A 22,855-nucleotide genomic window follows, 5' to 3' on the forward strand; every position below is an offset into this window, starting at 1 on the left:
CCAAGCATAGAGCCTGACTTGAGGCTCAATTCCATCACCCTGAGATCATGACCTGAGCCGAAGAGTCAGGCACTCAACTGATTGAGCCACCCAGGCACCTCTGATGTAGAAGAGATTTAAGTACATGTCTTCTGACTCCTAATCCAGTGGTCCTTTCATTAGTCTGTGCCCAGGATTCCAGTAGACATTGAAGTCCTTATTTGGAGGCATCTCTTTGTCTCTTTCATTTCATTAAGCTTGGAGAGCTTTGATTTTATTGCTAAGGCCTGCCGACCCAAGATCTTCAGTGGAAGGAAGCCATGAGGGAATATAGAGTACTTGAGGTTTCTTGTATTCTATTCTTTGGTTGCAGAGGAGGAATGTTGGCAGGTGTGCTGTGGATGGTAGCTGCCTAAGGAAGTTCTTAGTTCATAAGGTACTAGGACTGAGAGGTTGTGAGAGAGACTTCCTGTTCCTGTGATAGAGTTGGGCTCTTCAGAGAGAGGTTACTAGGACTTGCTTGTGTATGTTTGATGATTGAAACTCCCTGGTATACTGGAGAAGACATGGTTAATAGGGATAGCACATATTTCACTTTGTTCTTGTGAGTCTTTTATAAGAATCTAAACCAAATATTGAGGCTCTGTTGAGGGTGAGTCAGCTTTTTTTTTTTTTTTTTTTTTTTTTTTTTTTGTTTTTGTTTTTTTTGAGTCAGCTTTTTAAAGAAAAATCATTATTATGGTTAAGGATTTATTCATTATTCTTTGAGATGAGAATTCAACAACCTAGATGCTTACCATTACTTAAATAATTTTAGACAAGTCATTTGACTTCTCTGAGCCTAAATCTTATTTATAAAATGTGTATGATAACATACGCCTACCAAAAGTGTTGAAAGAATTCAGTAAAGCAATGCATGTGAAAATACATAATAAATTTTAAGAATTAAAGTTATATGTGTATTATATACACTGAAAAATTACATATTAATTTTAAGAATTAAAGTTATATATGTATTACATACACTGAAAAATTACATATTTATTAGTTTTTACTTGTTCCACAAAGCAATTGTTGAAGATATGTCTTATGCCATGCTTTGTGCTGAGAACTATGTGAAATATTGAGTCCTTTGCAGGCATGCAGACATTAAAATCATATATAAGTGTCAGAGACCATGCTTTCCATTGAGTACTTGTAAAAGTAGTGTGGAGAACAGATTGGAGGACTAGACCCTGCATTAAAGTAATGATGGATTGTATCATTGTGCTAGTTTAAACATGGTGAATTGAAGGCAGAGATAGAAAAGAAATGGTTATACCAATCCTAAAAAGAACCCTGTGAGATAGGTAATATTATTTCCTTTTTACTGATGAGGAATATGAAGCTCAGGGAGTTTAAATAACATTTGCAGATTTACACTACCAGCAATTAGCAAGGACTGGGTTAGAATCTTGATTCTAAAACCTAAACCTGTACTCTCCGTACCGCAAAGCGACAGCAGAGCTAAGGTTAGGTACTAGGGCCCCTTGTCATGTTTCTGGCCTCTGGGACCCTATAGCCCTTGATGGGAGACAGGCTGGTGATAGACAGTTCCTGGAAAGGCCTGGAGCCTGCATGTGTGAGAAGTTGGCCACAGGAAACAGAAACTTGACTTTACTACATGCCTGCCTTGTGGTTACAAAACTATGAATGGAAGCAAGTCCATTAGTGTGGCTAATGCAGTGTGGTCAAGAAGACTTCATTTCCTGCCCCAGGGAGTATAAGTCTTTAGTGGCAATATGCTTGCAGTCTTGTGAGTGAGTGCTTATTGGGAGTTATCCTCCTGGGAAGGGCGCAGAACTATTGTCTGTCAGAAGATTAGCATGTTAGTGGCAGGAAGTCTTCCAGTTATACATTTACTTTTCAAGCCCATTTTTAGAGGGATTGTGTTTAATAGGTAGAAGAAACTAGAAGAGACTTTGGAGTCATATGGACCCAAGGACATTGATTATGACATTGGGCAATTTTCTTAGAAGTCTTAGTCTTAATTTCCTTACCTGAAAATACAGATAATGATTTTTACTTGGAGGGTTGTTTTTAGCTTTTACTGAGATGAAAGTTCACATAGCACCTGGCACACAGTAAGTGTTGGATTAACAGTGTTGGTGGGAAGGTGGTTGGTTTTTGCTGTTGCTGCTGTTGATGTTGTCATTCTTGTTGTTCTTTTCCTTTTTGTTTCCACAAATATTTGCTGCGCCCACTGTGTGTTGGGTCTTGTGCTTTGCATCAGGGATTCTGAATTTTCAAATGACCTCTCAAGCTTCTAGAGATGCAAGGTACTCCAGGTGGAGAGAAGATCAGATCACAGAGTATGTGAAGGAATACAGTGGGAAGGAAGATCATGAGAACTTTAAATGTTGGGCTGAGGAACATCACTAGACAAACAGAAGCCATTTATGACTTTGAGCAGGAGAGAGTGTTACCAAATATGTACCATGTGGAAGATTAATTTGGCCATGTGTACAGAATAAGTCAGCATCACTTTTGAGGGTTCTTATCCTGACTTTGCTACAGAACAGCTGTATTTGCAAGTCACATATCCTTTCTGAATCATGATTTCCTTATCTTTCAAAAGGAGTCAATAGTAATACTTAACTCATAGGGTCTCTGAGGATTAAATGAAATAAACCTGAGAATGCATTTCCTAGTACTTGACACACAGAAGAAAGGGATGGAAAAGCGCCTTGGGAATTCATTTATTTCTATAGACAAAAAGCCTATAAAGCTCTGTTTGATTGATAAATAAATATTAGGGATTTCATCCCCTTTTATAACCTCTCTCTTAATGTGGTCAACTCTGATTTACCTTTCCACACCAAGCTCAAAAAGTCATCTCCCCCTTTATGAAGCCTCTCTACGTTGCCAGATTGAAAGAGTTCTTGCTCTATTTTGTGTTTCTGTAGTGCTTTGTGTGGACTTTTATTAAAGCATACTTTTGGGCAGCCCCAGTAGCACAGCGGTTTAGCACCACCTTCAGCCCGGGGTGTGATCCTGGAGACCCAGGATCGAGTCCTGCTGCGTCGGGCTCCCTGCATGGAGCCCGCTTGTCCCTCTGCCTGTGTCTCTGCCTCTCTCTCTCTATGAATAAATAAATAAATAAATATTTAAAAAAGCATACTTTTTCCTCCCTCCTTCCCTCTCTTCTTCCCTTCCTCCGTTTCTGCCTTCCTGCTTTCAAGAGAGCAAGCAGTAGCAGGGAAGTAGAGGGACGGAGGGCAGAGAGAGGAGGAGAGAGAATCAAGCAGGCTTCATATTCAGTGAGGATCCTGACACAGGGCTTGATCTCATGACCTTGAGATCTTGACCTGAGCCAAAATCAAGAGTCAGACACTTAACAGACTGAGCCACCCAGGCACCCCCAGCACACCTCTTTTATATTGTGAATTTTAAAAGTATTTTTCTCATATAAATATTTTATTGTAGAATGCTTGATCCTCAAACTTTGGCGCATATCAGAATCATCTGAAGCATTTATTAAAACAGAGTTTTCTGATTCAGTATGTCTGGGTGGGGCCTAAAATTTTTAATTTCAACTAAGTTGCTAAATGATGTTGATGCTGCTGGTCTGGGAGTCTCACACTGAGTACACCGCTTTATGTAAATTCTGTAAGGGCTAAGGCTGTATTTTATTCATCTCTGTCTCCTTAGTGTTTAAGGTCTGGTACTGAGTAGTTGCTCAGTAAGTGTTGGGTGACTGATTACACAAAGAATGTACTCTGATTTCAGGTGGCCATTAAGCAGATGAACCTTCAGCAGCAGCCGAAGAAAGAGCTGATTATTAATGAGATCCTGGTCATGAGGGAAAACAAGAACCCAAACATTGTGAACTACTTGGACAGGTATGGAGTGACAAGTCCTGTCAGAGAGATCAGCCTTTGGGACTGATGGATAATGGAATTAGGGGAGGCGGCACCACCAGCACTCTGAACTGCCTCCACTTGAGAATCTCTATGATGCTTGGTTCTCTGTGTCTAACCCTTTTATCCTCCTAGACACCTTTGATTGCTGCACAGTCCTTCTGGGCTAGGTGAACCCTACCACCCTGTAGCTTCTAACAACTGGTCCTAGAACTGTTTGTTCCACCTCGGGGAGGCTTTTCAGCCTATCTGCCAGAGTTAGACATGTAGGTCTTTAAATCCTTCTACATCCCAGATCTTACATTAGCCTGCTCACCCTCCTGAATAACTTCTAATTTGTCTGACCTCTTAAAATTTGACAGTAGTTTCATTGAGATTTGACCAGTATGGAAAGAGTAAGGCTTCTCTTTTGTTTTAAACTATATACAACCTAGTGATTTTGTTGTATACTGTTTTATTTTCAGGAAGCGTGTTTCATTGATGACCTATAGTAAGTTTATAGTGACTTAAAATCTCTGATCCTTTTTTTTTGTCTTAAACTAGTAGTGTAGAACTTTAGGTAACCTTCATTAAATCTCATCTTGATTATTTCAGTCCATTATTCCAGTTTATGAGAATTCTGTTCTTTAACATAGCAAATAGTGGTTGCGGCTAACATTTTTGTTATGCTTTACTTTGCACCAAACACTTTTATGAACAGTATCTCATTGTGAGGTAGGGTTTATTATCTGTATTTTTCTCATGAAGAAACTGAGATTCATAGAGTTACTAATTTGTCCAAGACCAATAAGCCAGTAAGTAGCAAATGAGGGTTTTGAATTTGAATATTCATGGCACCAACATCCATGCCCTTTCCATCATATCATGTTCATTTCTCCTGTATATGAAAAAAGAAAGTGAGATTCTTGCCTGTTTCAGAGACATCACTAGTGGTGACAATATTGAACTAAGTCTTGGATTCTAATTCCTTTATTATTTATATTGCATTGCCAGCTATATTTTCATTTCTGCCAGATTCTGCCAAATTTCTTGTTTTTCATCTAAAACATTGATAAGCTTTAGTTTCTTTAAAGAGGAAAGGAGCTGGACTTTGATCTTCCCAATATATAATGTTGATAATGGTAGCAAATAAAAGCCTTCTTCCTTTCTGGGGAACAATTGTCTCTCCATAATGAGGGTCGCTACTGGCTCTGAAAAGTTCTTTGGAAGTTATTATTCACCTTCCAATCTCTTTGAAGAATGTATTATATAAAGACTATAGCTTGATGAACAAACTACTGAAGGCTGTAAGTGTACCAGATTTGGGCTCAGGATAATGAAAAAAAAAAAAAAAAGAGTCTCTTATCACTGGAGGTATCTAAACAATAAAATGCATGACTATCTTGTTGAAGGAATTTATATTCTGGGAATAAGATTAGAAGATGTATAAATTTGTTTATCAATTGCGCCTTTGCTGGTGTTTCCAGAGGCTAACACTGTGAAACCAGAAATAAATAAGGCTCAGTCCCTGCCCTTGAAGAGCCCTAGTCTGGTATGGAAAAAAATACTTAGGAGCTCATGTGGGGAGACAGAAATGGATGCCTGTACCCTGAGCGTTAAGTGAAGGTGCTGCAATTGAGAATTTTGGTTTTTGTGAGTTTTCCCAGAAGAGAATTTCATCCATATTTGTTGCAAATATGTGATGTTCTGAGGCTTTACCTTGATACACGATTTTTGAAGGTATCTTGGCACAGTGTGTAGCCACAAAGTTTTTGGGACAACCTGAATCAAGTTGTGCATCATCTTAGCTTTCCCAACAGTGGCATGTTGGGCCCAGGTAAAGAGGCTCTGCCTTGTTGGTGTCCAGGAATAGTCTCCTGGACCCTCATTTTCTTTCCCCAATCAGTCCCAAGCTGATCGACATCTCCTTGACATGCTGGGTGAGAGGACATGAGTATTCTTTGTCAGGGAAGAAATAGGCTCATGGCAGTGGAGAGCTTTTTACCCAGTCCTAAATTATCTTTTGGTCCACGTCCCCACAGTCTTCTCTCTCAAAAGAGATTGTTGAAGAACAACCTAATCTGTCATATATATCCTTCCTGGAAATTAAAAAACTACAAGACTTTCAGTTATAAAGAATATAGACTCTATGGAGAGTACTAGATCCTGAATCAAGAGAATAGGATGCAAATCTTACCCTTTGCTGGAGGCCATTTGTTTTTCTTTATCAGTCCCTCTATCTGCCCAGCAGTAGTTCCAATATCAGGATGACAATAAAATGCCATACCACACTGCTCAAGCCAGTCCAGTATAGACTAGACTTTTCCAGAGCTATTGGAGATACAGGTTCACTCTATGTATATGCTTAGCCTTTGAAACTCAGTGCTATGGATCAATATATTCTATTCCTTCTTACCCTTTTTCTGTACTCCTGTAGTTACCTCGTGGGAGATGAGCTGTGGGTTGTCATGGAATACTTGGCTGGAGGTTCTTTGACAGATGTGGTGACAGAAACCTGCATGGATGAAGGCCAGATTGCAGCTGTCTGCCGTGAGGTAAGGCCAACGGCCAACCAGCCTTGAGCAGGAAGTGGCCTTTATATCGGTGTCTCAAAGTTCTGCATCTGATGGATCTCAACCTGGGCATTGAAGGTGGGAGAAATTAACTGAACTCTCCCATTATTAGTTGTTTTTTTTGTTTTTTTTTTAAGATTTATTTATTTATTCATGATAGAGAGAGAGAGAGAAAGAAAGGCAGAGACACAGACAGAGGGAGAAGCAGGCTCCATGCTGGGAGCCCGATGCGGGACCCAATCCCGGGACCCCAGGATCGCGCCCCAGGCCAAAAGGCAGGCGCTAAACCGCTGAGCCACCCAGGGATCCCCCCATTATTAGTTTTTTGTTAGCTGTTTTGAAATTGCTATCATTATGATCTGTTTTTTAAAGATAACTTTATTCTGATTATAAAAGTATATGCCCATTGTAGAAAAATCAAAATTACATACATATATTATAAAATCACTCAATTTCAACCTTAAAGGTGACTGCTATAAATATTTTGTAATAGTTCTCTCTTTTATGTGGATATATTTTTAATCACCTTTTTATTTTACTTGCCTATTTTCTTCCATGTGCTATGAAGGAAATAAAACAGAAGGTAGTAACAAAGGAGGTACTATTTTAAAATAGGGATGGTTTTGCTGTCGATTTGAATAAAGATCTAAATATACAAAAAAGCAAGCCATGCAAAAATCAGGGTAAAATACTCTCAGGCAAAAGAAATAGAAAATGAAACTCAAGTAGGTATTTTTTTCTCCTCATTGCTATTGAATGTCTAAGGTCTGTAATACCCTTTTGTAATAGGGGGAAAAAACCTCTTTACAAAGCCTCTGTGAGAAGCAGTGTCCTCAGGGGATAGCCACATTTTTAAAAAGTTTTAATTTAAATTTGAGTTAGTTAATATATAGTGTAATAATAGTTTCAGGTGTACAATATAGTGATTCAGTACTTCATATATCACCCAGTGCTCATCATAACAAGTGCATTAATTAATCCTCATCCCCTTTTTAACTCATTCCCTTGTCCAACTCCCTTCTGGTAACCATCAGTTCATTCTCTAGTTAAGAGTCTGTTCCTTGGTTTGCTCCCCCCCCCCCCCTTCCATGTTTGTTTTGTTTCTTAAATTCTACATATGAGTGAAGTTACACACTATTTGTCTTTCTCTAATTCACTTATTTCACTTAGCATAATTCACTAGTTCAATCCACACTGTTGCACAAATGGCAAATTTTCATTCTTTTTATGGCTGATTAATATTCCATTGTGTGTATGTATGTAGGTATCCATTCATCAGTTGGTGGACATTTGAGCTCTTTCCATAATTTGGCTAGTGTAGATAATGCTGCCATAAACATCAGAGTGCATGTATCTCTTTGAATTAGTACTTTTGTATTGTTTGGGTAAATATTTAGTAGGCAATTGCTAGATGGTAGGGTAGTTCTGTTTTTAACTTTTTGAGCAACCTCCATACTGTTTTCCAGAGTTACCAGACTAGTTTGCATTCTCACCAATAGTGCAAGAGGGTTTCCCTTTATCCACATCCTTGCCAATACCTGTTGTTTCTTTTGTTGTTGATTTTAGCCATTCTGATAGGTGTGAGGTGATATCTCAATGTAGTTTTGATTTGTATTTCTCTTTTGATCAGTGATGTTGAACATCATTTCATGTGTCTGTTGTCCATTTATATTTCTTTTTTTTAAGATTTTATTTATTTATTCATGAGAGAGAGAGAGAAAGAGGCAGAGACACAGACACAGACACAGGCAGAGGGAGAAGCAGGCTTCCCACAATGAGCCCGATGTGGGACTTGATCCCGGATCCCGGATTCTGGGATCATTCCCTGAGCCGAAGGCAGACACTCAACCGCTGAGCTTCCCAGGCGTCCCCTTTATATTTCTTCTTTGGAAAAATGTCTATTCATGTCTTCTCCTATGTTTTAATTGTTTTTATTTTTGGGGGGTGTAGAGCTTATTATGTTCTTTACATATTTTTTATATTAACCCTTCATCATTTGCAAACGTCTTCTCCCATTTCATAGGTTGTCTTTAGTTTTGTTGATTGTTTCATTTGCAATGCAGAAGCTATTTTTTATGAAGTCGCAATAGTTTATTTTTGCTTTTGTTCCCTTGTCCCTGGAGACATATCTAGAAAGAAGTTGCTATGGCCGATGCCAAAGAGGTTACTACCTGTGTTCTCCTCTAGCATTTTTATGGTTTCATGTCTCATATTTTGGTCTCTAATCAGTTTTGAATTTATTTTTATGTATAGTGTAAGAAAGTGGTCCGGTTTCATTCTTTTGCCTGTTGTGGTCCAGTTTTCCCAACACCATTTGTTGAAGAGACTGTCTTTTTCCTATTGGATATTTTTTCCTGCTTTGTGGAAGATTAGTTGACTATATAGTTCTGGGTTTTCTTTTCTGTTCCATGATCTGTGTGTCTGTTTCTTGTGCCTCTACCGTACTGTTTTGATTACTACAGGTTTGTAATATAACTTGCAAGCTGGAATTGTGATGTCTTCAGCTTTGCTTTTTTCTTTCTCAGCTTGCTTTGGCTATTTGAGACCTTTTGTGGTTCCATACAAATTTTAGGATTGATTGTTCTAGCTCTGTGAAAAATGCTATTGGTATTTTGATAGAGATTGCATTGAATGTGCAGATTACTTGGGGTAGTACAGACATTTTAACAATATTTGTGATTTCAATCCAGGACCATGGAGTAACTTTCCATTTCTTTGTGTCATCTTCAATTTCTTTCATTAGTATTTTAGAGTTTTCAGAGTATAGTAGGTCTTTCATCTCTTGGTTAAGTTTATTCCAAAATCTTAGACTTTGGTGCAATTATAAATGGAGTTGATTCCTTAATTTCTTTTTCTTCTGCTTCATTATTGGTATGTAGAAATGCAACAGATTGCTGTACATTGATTATATATCCTGCAACTTTATTGAATTTATGCATCAGTTCTAGCAATTTTTTGGTGGGGTCTTTTGGGTTTCCCATATAAAGTATCATGTCATCTGCAAATATAGTGAAAGTTTGACTCCTTCCTTACTGATTTGGATGCCTTTTATTTCTTTTTGTTGTCTGACTACTGTGGATAGCCATATATTTTTTTGTATTTCTAGCAAGACCTGAGCTGAGGTCAAGAGCCAGATGCTCAACTGACTGAGCCACCCAGACACCCCAGCCATATTTTTATTAGAGCAAGAAGATGAAGAAAATATTCAGAGTAGTTGAGGATATTGGGTGTTTTGCTGACTGGAACTTTCCAGTAGCCCAATAATAGAGTTTGGGAGTTAAGGAAAGAGGAGAAGCTTAGGTTCAGAGTATTAACAGGGTTAAATTTAATAGTATGATAGGGTCTGATGATTTAAGATCTGGAGGCATTCAGATGAAATAATGTAGTTGTATATTTAATTAACGTTAGGAAAAGTAAAGCCGTATAAAATCAGTTTCATCCTAGAAAATATCACCTTTTCATTAAAAATCCAAGGATCTAGAACACACACACACACACACACACACAGGTTAAGAATTAATACAAGCCCAGGACTCTTAGGAGCTGTGGCTTCTTTTCTCTGCTGTACTGCTAATGCAGTGTTTCTCAATTTTTTTGTCCTCTCTCTCCTAAGGAGTCTTTTAACACATTTTTTCCTAATCACATTCCCCCCATGAAGTATTAATACCATAGATATACTGCATATCTGTTTATATATTGTGGCCCTTTGGAAAGCCACATACCACAATAATGTCTAAAATATTTTTCAGGGCAGCCCTGGTGGCTCAGCGGTTTAGCGCTGCTTTCCATCCAGGGCCTGATCCTGCTTTCCATCCAGGGCCTGAACTGACTTTCACTGGTTGAGGATACATGCATATATGTACTTAAGGAAATCAATTTGCCTCAACTTATTTATCTTTAAAATGGGAATTCAGTGTGTGTGTGTGTGTGTGTGTGTGTGTGTGTGTGTGTACACATACCTTAGGGGTGCCATATGGATCAAAAAGCCCTTGGAAAAAATTTTAAATATTACATAATTTAAAAAATACTATTATTTTTATTATTTTTTAAAGATTTTATTTACTTATTCATGAGAGACACAGAGAGAGAGGCAGAGACACAGGCATAGGGAGAAGCAGGCTCTCTGTGAGGAGCCTCATGTGAGACTCGCTCCTGGATCCCAGGATCACTCCCTGACCCGAAGGCAAACGCTCAACTGCTGAGCCACCCAGGCGTCCCTAAAAAATATTAAATAGTACGTAAATCATCCCCCTTTTAAAAAAGTTTTATTGAGATATAATTCATATTACCATATAATCCACCCATTTTAAAGTATATAATTTAATGGTTTGTGATATATTGAGCTGTACAGCCATCACCATAATCAATTTTAGAACATTTTCATCACTCCCCTCCTCCAAAAAACTCCTTACCCATTAGCAGGTACTGCCCTACCCACCCCACTTCTCAGCCTTCCCAGCCCTATGTAACCACTAATCTATTTTCTGTCTCTATAGATTTACTTATTCTGGACATTTCCTATAAATGGAATCATAAAATAAATGCTCGTTTTGTCACTCGTTTATTTTCCTTAGTGTATTTTGAAAGTTCATCCATATTATAGTATATATTAGTGCTTCATTCTTTTTATTAAAATATAGGATTGCACTTATTTATCATCCATTAATTGATGGATATTTGGGTTATTTCTGCTTTTTGGTTATTATGAACAATGCTACGTACTTGTATTTTTGGATGAATGTTTTCATTTCTCTTGTATATATGCCTAGGAGTGGAACTTCTGCTCATACAGCAACTCTGTGCTTGTTTGAGAAATGGTCAAACTGTTTTCCAAAGTGGCCATACCATTTTATGCTCCCACAATGTATAAGGGTTCTAATTTCTTGAAATCAATTTTTTAATATAATTCTTGACATCCAAAGGCCAGGGCCTCCAGCAGCCTAAGGAAAACAACTCTTTTTCAGAGAAATGCTACTTCTGAATATTGGTTTGTTCTTAATTTAGCCATTAGTATGTTCTTAGTGAAATATTAATTTGAGAACATTTAAATAGTATTTTCCAATTGGTTTGTATCTTTAGTGTTTTTTAGGTGGTGGAAGCTTCTAAAATTTTAGCTTTGTGTTACGGACTTAAACTAGTAGATTTAGTAGCAAACTTGAGATGATCTTTTCTAATCCCCACATTTTACAGATGGGAAAACAGTAACTTAGAGTAAGTGATTTGTTTAGAATGATATTGTTAGGTAGTGGAAGAATCAAGCATTTTCATTGTTCCATTCAGTCTCTGTGTTACTCATTCTGCCTGCTAATTATACATGTTTTCCAAGGTTCTTTTCTTTCTCCTCTTACCTTCTATAACATTTGCCAGTTCCAACCATTCCTATAACTTAAAGAAAATCACCTGGTTACAAATGACTCATAAATATTTATCTCAAGTCCAGATCTCTGTATAGAAGTTAAGACTCATATGTTCATTGTCTACTGAACATTTGTCTGCAAATGTTTGTAGGTATGTAAAATTGAACATACCCAAAACAGGACAAATTGTCTCCTCACCAAAAACATTTCTCCTGACTTCACTGTTTCTAATATGACTTCATATGTCTCAGATATGACTGTTTTTGTCACTTTCCTTCAGTTTTATTTTTACAAAATCATTTCCATTCTTCCTCAGTAGTTTTGCTTGGGCCTCTCAGGTTCTTTGTTAAAGATCTAATATTTGGTTAAAAAAAAAACAAAACCAAAAACCCCACAAAATTCCAAAATACATTAGAGGAACTTCTGTACTTAAAGAAAACTATTATAAGATGTATTATAATAAGGTATATTATAAAAAAGGCATAAAGCAGCACCAAGTTGGAAGAGTGCTTAGCTAGCCAGGAGATGGGAGACTAGGCTGTAGACCTGCCTTGCTACAGATTTAGAACAATTTCTTTACTCACTGGGACCTCACTTTGTCATAAAATGAGGAGGTTGGATTAGTTGATTTTCTCTAAGTCTTCATTTGTAAGTCCTTTCTCTCTCCCTTGCCCACCCACTTCAACAGTGCCTGCAGGCTTTGGAGTTTCTGCATTCGAACCAGGTCATTCACAGAGACATCAAGAGTGACAACATCCTGTTGGGAATGGATGGCTCTGTCAAGCTAAGTGAGTAGGAGTGATGATACTTCTCTTCCTGATGGGACCCTGGTGGGGGGGGGGGGGGCTAATCATGTAACTGTAGCTACAAGACTCAGTAAAAGGGGGTGGGTGGGGAAGAGACTTCAGCAGTGTCTTTACTTACAGGCACACCTTGGAGATATTGCAGGTTAGTTCCAGACCACTGTAGTAATACAAACCTTGTGATAAAGCAAGTCAAATGAAATTTTCCCAGTGTATATAAAAGTTATATTTGCACTATATTATAGTCAGTTAAGGGTATAATAGCATTATGTCTAAAAAAAATGTACACACCTTAATTAAAAAGAATACTTTTTAAAAAAGATTTATTTATTTATTTATTCACGAGAGACACAGAGAGAGAAAGAGAGGCAGAGACATAGGCAGAGGGAGAAGAGAAGCAGGCTCCCTGCAGGAAGCCTGGTGCAGAACTCGATCCGGGATCCCAGGATCACTCCCTGAGCCCATTCAACTGCTGAACCACCCACGTGTCCCAAAAAAATACTTTATTGCTAAAAAATGCTAACCATTATATGAGCTTTCAGTGAGTCATAATCTTTGTGCTGGTCTTGCCTCCATGTTGATGGCTGCTGATTCATCAGGGTCATGGTTGCTGAAGCCTGGGGTGGCTGTGGTAATTTCTTAAAATAAAACAATAATGAGGTTTGCTGCATCAACTTCCATTTCACAAATGATTTCTTTGTAGCACGCGATGCTGTTTGATAGCATTTTACCCACAGTAGAACTGCTTTCAAAATTGGAGTCAATCCTTTCAAACCCTGCTTTACCAATTTAGTTTATGTAATATTTTGAATGCTTTGTGTCATTTCAACCATCTTCACAACATCTACACCAGGAGCAGATTCCTTCTCAAGAAACCATTTTCTTTGCTCATCCATGAGAAGCCACTCCTCATCTGTTCAAGTTTTATCATGAGATTGTGGCAATTCAGTCACATCTTCAGGCCCCACTTCTCATGCTAGTTCTCTATCTATTTCCACCATGTCTGCAGTCAGAATATACACATTTATCAATTTAAGTTTCCCATCTTTTATAGGTATAGTTCCTGGTGTCCCAAAACAGTTACATTAGAAACATCAAAGATCACTGGTCACAGATTATCATAACGAATATTATAATAATAATGAAAAAGTTAGGGGCACCTGGGTAGCTCAGTGGTTGAGCATCTGCCTTTGGCTCAGGTCATGATCCTGGAGTCCTGGGATTGAGTCTTGCATTGGGCTTCCCACAGGGAGCCTGCTTCTCCCTCTGCCTATGTCTCTGCCTCTCTCTCTGTGTCTGTCATGAATTAAAAAAAGAAAAAAAAGTTAGAAAACATAACACAGAGACATGAAGTGAGTAAATGCTGTTGGAAAAAATGGCACTGACAGACTTGCTGATCACAGAGTTACCACAAACCTGTGATATGCAATAAAATGAAGTATGTCTTTATTTCCTGAGATAGGCAGGCTCTTTATATTACTCAGTACTTTACAGGGTGTGATTTATTTTGTTCATTCATCTATATATTTAACCAAAAAATTTACTGAATGCCCACTCTCTGCTAGGTCCTGTGCTGGGCACCAAGGATACTTTTGCCAGTTTTCAAGTAGCTCTTATTCCAGTACTGAAGACATGAAATACGTGATTACAAAATAGAGTTCAGTGTAATTTCTTTGATTCATTCATTCAGTAAACTTTTATCAAATGTCTGTTATACTTGGGCCCTCTAGGAATAAAAAAAAATGAATAAGAAGACATAGTCCTTCCTATCAAAGGCCTCATAATTTAAATAAACACATAATTACAATTTAATGTGAATGAACTATAAGCAGAACATTTTATTCAAAAGTGTAAGGACCAATAATCCAAACAGGTGTGTTACAGGTAGATGGGCAGCTATGGGAAGATTGTTAGCAATCTTTGTCCAGAGGCACAGGTTGAGAAACTGATTAAAGCAGGGCCATGCTTGGGGTTTAAGTCTGGGACTCATGCCCAGGAAATAAAGCAAGGACCTCAATTGCCAGATTCTAAGGCATGGGAATGGTCTTCAAGAAGAAAGCAGAATTGGGGCAAGTAATCGAGGCCAAACTGGGCAGCTTAGATTTTAATGCCTATTTCTTCTAGTTTGAGGAGTAGTAGGAGGCCAGAAATGATATTTCTTCCTGCTTGTTTTCAAGGTTAAATAGAGAACAGGCTAAGAGCTGGTCATGAAGGTGGCAGTCACGTGATTCTAGCCCTGGAGAGACAAGGGATTGCAGTGGCTGAGAGTCAGGCAGAACTTGACATCTAGAGATAGGCACATAATCAGTACTTATGGAAGGAATATCCTAAATATAAGTCCATTCCTTCTTTTCTTTTCTTTTTCTAGCTGATTTTGGATTCTGTGCCCAGATCACCCCAGAGCAGAGCAAACGGAGCACCATGGTGGGAACTCCATACTGGATGGCACCAGAGGTTGTGACGCGGAAAGCCTATGGGCCCAAGGTTGACATCTGGTCCCTGGGCATCATGGCCATCGAAATGATTGAAGGGGAGCCCCCATACCTCAATGAAAATCCTTTGAGAGTGAGTGTTATTAGTCCCATTTCAAGATGTTTGGGCTATTGTCTTTAGTCCCAGGAAATGGGACTTGGACTATTCCCAACAGTCTTCAACCTGGATCTGCTTTTCTGGATAAAACTAGGCACTGTTGGATTTCAAATAAATATAAATACTCAAAGAAAAGAGATATTAATAGTCATTTATTCAACAATTATTTGAGTTCCTATAATGTAAAAGAAACTGTTCTAATGCTATGAAAAAATTAATATATAGTAACAGAAGGTAAGTACTGTGGAAAAAAAGCTAAGAGGCTTAAGAGAGAGTAACTGGGAAAGAGGGAGAATTGTGCTATTTTATTTCGAGTAGAGAAGGAAGTCCTCTCATAAATTACTTGAGCAGGAACCTGAAGGAGCAAGCCATGAAATTAATCTGATGCAAGGGTTTCCCAGGTATCAAGTATACAAAGGACTTGATTTAAGAACACACTCGTTGTATCCTGAAGAAAACCAAAGAGGCCAATGTCCCTGAGTGAGTGAACAGGGTGGAGGATAGTAAACAAGGTCAGGGAACTAGCAGGGGGCCGAATTGGGTAAGACCCTGTGACCATTGTGAGAACTTGGCTTTTATTCTGTAAGAGATTGGAAGCCATTTGAGGATTTTGAGCTGAGGAGTAGTATAACCTAATTTATGTTATAAATTAACCATTTTGACTGCTTTTATGGAAAACGGACTGAAATACTATGATAATCGTTCAGATAAGAATGGTGGCTTGGACTGTATTGGTGGTGTATTTTATAGTAATAAAGAGTGGTTAAAGTCAGGAAATACCTTGAATATACAGCTGACAAGATGAAATAGGTATCAGAGAAAGAGGAATCAACAATGCCTATAAGATTTTGGGCCCTAACTGCTGAAAAAATTAAGTGCCATTTACTGAGATGGTTGAAGAGCAGGTAAAATGGGATAACCAAGTTGGTTTTGAATGTGATGATTTGAAATGTTTATTAGACATCCAAGTGGAGATATTGAATAGAATTGGGCATATGAGTCTGGAGTTCAAGGGTGAGAGGTCAGGGCTATAAATTTGTCAGGAGGTAGTATATCGTTCGTTTACTTAAAGCATAGAAGATTGATGCAATCACTCACCAGGAAATAAGAGTTAAGTATTGAGCCCTGGGGTACTCTCAGGCTTACAGGTTGGAAGAACTAGCAAAGTAGACTAAGGAGTAGCCTTATTAGTAGGAGGAGAACTGAGTGAAGTGTGTGCTGAAGGCCAAGACAACGAAGTGTTCACAGAAGAAGGATGGACCACCATGTAAAATGTCACTAATAGATCATATAAGACTGAGAAATAAACATTAGATTTGCCAATGTGGAGGTTAGTGATGAGCTTGACAGTCAGTATCAGTGGAGTCATAGCAATGAAATGAAAGCCTGATTAAAGTAAATTTATCAGAAGGGAAGAAGTTGTTGAGATGGCATGTGAAGCAGTTGTATTGTTTAAGAAATTTTGCTGTTAAGGGAACAGAGAAATGGAGCAGGAACTTGAGGGTTTTGGTTTTATTTTTTTAAGATGATATTATTTTTAACATGTTTGTGTTGCTGATAAGAATAATGTAGTGGAGAGGAGGAATGTAGTCATATACAAGAGAGAAGTGATACCTGTAGGAGTGATATCCTTAAGTACATGAGAAGTGTTGGATCAAATATTGAAGGAAAGAGTATGAGATTCGAGTATGGACAATTTATCCATTATAATAGAGGGAAGGTAGAGTATATGAACACAAATGCAAATAGTAATTTTGGTCATGGGCAGATAAGAGAATTATTCTGATGGCTTTTATTTTCTCATTTCTTGGAACCTTCCATCCAGTGCAGGAATCGTGTGTATTTTGGTGTTGATATGTGGTCTTATCTTAACTGGTTACCTCTTGGATAGCTCTGATTATTGGAAAGTGCTTCAGTGTACCAAACTGAAACTGCCCAAAGGTCCCAGCTTTGCCCTCTGATTCTACATACCATCTTGCCCCATCTTACAGTGGCCTATTGAAGATGATGATCAGTAGGGTGTGATAGAAATAAAACTGGAATCACATTAGAATCAGAGGACATAAGCTCATATGAATAACTTGGTCCCAGGCATATTTCTTCATGTTTCTGGACTTTATCTGTGAAATGAGGATGATGATTCTTGCCTGGTCTATTATTCATATTTATTGTGGTCTTTAAATGAGATAGTGTTTGTGTAAATACTTTATGAATTAAAGTGCTGAGTGCTTTTTTAAAAAAAAATCACCTGTCTCATAAGATTGTTCATGTTAGGGGACAGGGAGGTAACAGGGAAACATATTGTTGCTTTATGGAACACTTTATTTTTATATTCCTCTCTTATTAGAAGAAAACAGTTCTTAGGTGACTAAGGTGAAGACATCAGGAGTAATTTCCTCCAGCAAGTGGCAGATAGGTGTTTAACTAACCAGGCTAAGTGAATAAGTGAATAATAAATCCTTTAGATCTATAATCAAGAATAATAATAAACCCATGGGTCTGGAACACACTTTATAAGTTTATAAGTGCTTTCCAAAATACTATCTTGTTTTATTTTTACAGACCTGTAAGATAGGTTACTATTCTCATCCCTATTTTACAGATGAGGAATTTGGAAGTTCACTGGCTTGCATGTGGTCACATGGCCTTTTAAATGTTAACTCTGATCCTTAGGTCGTTTTCTTTCCAGTATACCAAAGCTACTCTTTGTGTCCTAAAGGCATAAAGCAGCTGACCATCTTTCTAGAGGACAGGTCTAGGCACTTAAGAACTCCCGCTAGAGCTTAAGGTGATTCTCCCATTTGTATTGCCAGGCCTTGTACCTCATTGCCACCAATGGGACCCCAGAGCTTCAGAACCCAGAGAAGCTGTCAGCTTTCTTCCGGGACTTTCTGAACCGCTGTCTTGAGATGGATGTGGAGAAGAGAGGTTCAGCTAAAGAGCTGCTGCAGGTAATTGTCTCTATGCAGGGAAGCTCCAAATTCAAGAGATCACTAAACCAAGACTTTTTTGCTTCATTTTTGTCTGTAAGGCACTAGTAGGCTTCTTTCCTACACTTCCCACACTCAATTTATATTCCTAGTTCCCTAACTGCCTTTATCTCTGGACCTTTGTTCATATTATTCCCTGAGGCTCTTCCTCAGTCTGTTAAATTCTGTACATGTTCATAGACTTAGCTTAAAAATCTACTTTTTGAGCTCCTGTTGAACTTTGCCTGTAACTTTCATCAGCACTTCTTTTGTTTTGCCTGAATTAGAGTTTTGGGGACCCTGGAGTCGCGGGTTTACCAAGCTTTTTATACTTCCACCTGCTTAGTCCTGAAATTACATAATTATTTCACACGGTTGCAAAAACTGCTTTTAGCAGGCCACCACACAAGTATCACATTCAGCTTTATGATGGTGATTAATCTGTAGGCATGCATAGTTGGTTACTTTATTATGAGGACCAAGAGCAAGTTAGCAAGGCAGGGCATACCTACTGTGTTAAAGTTAGTTACGAATGACTCTGTCTTTCCCACTAGATTATAACTTCTATCTTTTTAATTTCTGGGTCTCCTCTTATACCTAGGACCTTAGAAAAGGTATTCAGAAAATATTTATTGAATTGAATGAAATTACTTAAAAGTATTCACTTTCACTGAAATGCTACCTTCTAGAACATATTTAACATCTCTTTGTAGTCAAGGTTATGGATTTACAGAGCACTGGTCCATTAGATTTGAGATTTGGGCTCTACCAACTGTAACCCATTAGTCTCTAGGATTCTTTGGGACTGAAAATACCTTGTATCAGGCAATACCATGTAGGTTCCCTTTGCCTTCCATATGCGATTTGCTCTGGAAATCCTAGGCATGGGAAAATAATTCAGATAGTACTCTAAGCCTATAATTGGTGAAGATATTGTTAATTAGGTACCAAATTATAATTGAAAGATTAGTGCCCTCTAGAGTTTTCTTCCTGTGACACCTAAGTAACAATAAATGCATTATATTGAATCTTTACCACACTGTAGGCACTGAGTGCTTTATATTTTCATCTGTTCTTTATGACCACCCTGTGATTTATAGGTTCTACTATTCCCATTTTTATAGGTGGGCAAGTGAGGTTTCAAGTGTTTGGTGACTTTTCCATGATTATGTAGCTAATATGCAGTGGACCCAGGGTGTTTTTTGTTTTTTTTTTTTTAAGATTTTATTTATTTATTCATGAGAAGCACAGAGACACAGGCAGAGACACAGGCAGAGGGAGAAGCAGGTTCCATGCAGGGAGCCTGATGTGGGACTCGATCCCGGGATCCAGGATCATGCCCTGGGCCGAAGGCAGACGCTAAACCGTTGGGCCGCCCAGGGATCCCGGACTCAGGGTTTTAACCCATGTCTATTTGGCTCTCAAGTGTATATGCTCTTGGCCACTGCTCTTTTGTCTCAGACAGTGCTAGAACTGAAAGGGCTTTAGGGCTTATCTCTTATACTTTATTATACGGAGTAGGAAACTGAGGCCTCCCAGGTGGATCTTGGATCACGCTGCTTTCTCAACCCAGAGGGAAGTTACAGAAACATGTGATTTGTTAACAATGGCTCTTAAACTTGTTACTGTACATTGTAAATATTCAAAACCATGATTTTGGGTATCTTTTTTGGGGGGGTGGTATCTTAAATCACAAAAGCTTCACATCTGTTTCTCCTGTGGGAACACATGTATGGACAAAAATACCTAGGGTATTGTGTTAGAATTTGTATCTTTACGATTTAGTCAAAATCTTTTACTTGAATCTTTCATATTAATTTCTTGTTTTCAGTGCCTTTTTATATCCTGTCTCTGTCCGAAAAGAACATGAAGCAACTTCCAACAATGAATGTGTATATATACCTATATGTGCCTATATAATATACAATATGATTAATAAAAAGGACTTATAAGAATGGCAGAAGATCAAATACGCTAATCATCTGAGTTAGGTTTGTTTAAACATCAAATTTGGTTCTCAGTTTCCTGGTGACTAGGACAGAAAGGAAATGTGATAGCTTCTATATTTCTTATCAAATGGAAAAACATAACATCCTCAAGACACAAAGCCTTTTTACTACTAAATGTAAGAAAAATCATTTTTAGTTAAGAGGCTCTGAGTTACATAATGAATTGTTTTCCATAACAATTTTGCTGAAAATGTAGATGCAGTTTTCATACAGTGTTTTCTCCAAAATGGTCTTCTTTAATAGTTGGGGGTGTGGCCCAAAGTATAGCCCAGTAAAAGTGATCTGGGAAAGGACCAAGCTATTGAAGGCTTTATTGGATTCAAAGAGAGAATAATAAATCCCTAGATCAGTGCTCCTGAAATGCAGTATTACAATATACCATTGGGTCATGATCAGTCAATACCTTTCCCCAGAGATGATTATTCCAATTATCATCATTTAGTCATACCTAATATAAAACGGAATCATACAAGTATGAAATCTCTCTTGTCTGGCTTCCTTCACTCAACATAATGTCTGTGAGATTCATCCATTGTCAGTGTATCAATTATTCATTCTTTTAGATTGCTGTGTGATTTTCAGTATAGTATTATAAAATACAACATTTCATTCTTTCATTCTCTTAGACATTCTTTTTAGTTTTGACTGTTGTAAGTAAAACTGCTATGAATGTTCTTGATTGTGTCTTTTGGTGGATACACAAGCTCATTTCTTTTGGAAATATACCTGCAAGTGGAAATGCTGGGATATAACATAGATGTGTGTTTAAGTTGTAGGTAGATACTGCCCAACAGCTTTGCTTTCCAAAGTGGTTCTTTAGCTTTTAAAGATGTCATTCAACTTGGGGATGATTTGAAGCTTTCCAGGCAGCACCTTGTGCAAATATGGATGCCCCTAACATCTTATGATGGTTACTGAGGAAGAATGGTAAATAGTCATGCATCTTTGCTCTTTTTTTTCTTTCTAGCATCAGTTCCTGAAGATTGCCAAGCCCCTCTCCAGCCTCACTCCACTGATTGCAGCAGCAAAGGAGGCGACCAAGAACAATCACTAAAACCACGCTTCCTCCAGCCTCATTGTGCCAAGACTTCTGTGAAATAAATGCTCATTTTAGAAATTCCAACCCCTGATGCCCTCTCTTCCTTGCCTTGCTCCTCCCATTTCCTGGTCTAGTGCTCTCATGACTTTGACCCTTAAAAACCATGTGTCCAGCGTTGAAGAGAACTGCAACTGACTAATCAGATGATGGCCATTTCTTAATAAGGAATTTTCTCCCAATTTGTGGTTATGAGGGTGATTTATGATCAAGGGCTTATATCAATAAATCCTCGGACTCCTGTTTCTACACAGCAAAATCTTCTCCTCCCACCCCAGTCTCACACCCTCCAGTCAGCTCTTGACTCTCTAAATTTTTGGCTTTATAATATTCAATTTGTTATCAGTTGAGATTTCTTTAGTGCTTGCTTTTCTGAGACTGAACTGCCCAAACACCTATCGTACTTGAAAATTGGAACAGTGTGAGGAGTGCCGTGATAATTTGCCGGGGACATGAAATGGCTCATCTTCCTGGACCATGGCTTTGGCGCAGCTGATCCTGATATGGGAGAGAAAGCTACCATGTTTTTTCTGTGTGTGTGCTTCTAGCAGCTATTTGGGAGGATCTTCAACTAGTAGTGCTCCCCATGCTATTTCTTGTGAAAAGTTCTTGGCTATGTAGCGGCTTTTGACTCCCTACATCCCCTAGGCTGCTGCCCCAATTCTGTCTTTGTTTAGAACATTGAGAGGTTTCCTAGGGCACATGCTGGGTGAGAACAGTGTGAGAAGTCAGGGGAAAAAATTTAGCTGCTTTTAGAACAAAGCTAGGTATCAACCTCTGTCCAGCTGTACCCTGTGTGTTGTTTCAAGAACTCAGTCTCTTTTTCCATCTGGGATAAGAAGCTGAAAGATTAACTTAGATCTTCGGATGGCCTGAGTTTTTGGGCCAGAGGGAAGGATCTCCAACTCTGAAACTATGTGTTAGTTTTGGATGGATTTGGCTACTTGATAAGATACTCTGCCAGCTGTGAGGGGACCCTGTTTTTACAATGCATGGCCAAGCTCTCTGCAAATGGAAATGCTTGCACTGGGTGTTGGGGATGTTTGCTACCTCCTGCTATCTTTGTGGTTTTGGTCCTCCCACTATGATAGGACCTCTGGCCAGCATTGTGGCTTGTCATGTCAGTCCCATTGGCTACCTTGTCATGCTGTGAGGTACCACTGCCTCTTGCGGCACAAGTTTTATTTCCTTCAATAAAAGGAGATGAAAATATTCTGCTTGGAGTATGCCTCTTTTCCTTTCCCCCTTTCTTTTCTAGTTTTTAATTTTGAAATAATTTCAAACTTAAGTAAACTTAAATATATGTGTGTGTGTGTGTGTGTGTATATATATATAAAATAAATATGTATATATATTTTTTCTTCCTGAATGATTTGAGATTAAGTTGCAGTAAGATGTCCCTTTACCACTATGTGCTTCAGGGTGTATTTTTTCTTAACCCTTTAATTTTAATTATAAACTAAGAGAAATGGGCCAAAAATGCTTATATATTATAAGGTATTGAAGGCTCAGGCAAGTATGGAAACTGAGAAGTCCCTTGATCCACATCTTCAAGTTGGAGGCCCATGAATGCCAGGGATGTAGTTCAAAGGCCTGAGAGCC

At 38.3% G+C, this 22,855-nt stretch overlaps 1 protein-coding gene across 3 annotated transcripts in view; it reads left to right on the top strand.

Annotated features, from left to right (window-relative positions):
• Positions 1-22,466, top strand: part of PAK1 (p21 (RAC1) activated kinase 1) — a 144,826-nt gene extending 122,360 nt beyond the window's left edge. For all 3 annotated transcript variants that reach the window (XM_038568521.1, XM_038568520.1, XM_038568519.1), the window contains exons 10-15: positions 3,748-3,860; positions 6,295-6,412; positions 12,476-12,575; positions 14,959-15,155; positions 17,993-18,130; positions 21,125-22,466. In XM_038568521.1, coding sequence (XP_038424449.1) covers positions 3,748-3,860; positions 6,295-6,412; positions 12,476-12,575; positions 14,959-15,155; positions 17,993-18,130; positions 21,125-21,211 — 753 coding nt within the window. In that variant the 3' untranslated portion in view covers positions 21,212-22,466. The remainder of the gene's footprint in view (positions 1-3,747; positions 3,861-6,294; positions 6,413-12,475; positions 12,576-14,958; positions 15,156-17,992; positions 18,131-21,124) is intronic.
• The last annotated feature ends 389 nt before the right edge of the window (positions 22,467-22,855 follow it).

This window comes from Canis lupus, chromosome 21, assembly GCF_011100685.1.
Source record: "Canis lupus familiaris isolate Mischka breed German Shepherd chromosome 21, alternate assembly UU_Cfam_GSD_1.0, whole genome shotgun sequence".
Taxonomy (NCBI): domain Eukaryota; kingdom Metazoa; phylum Chordata; class Mammalia; order Carnivora; family Canidae; genus Canis; species Canis lupus.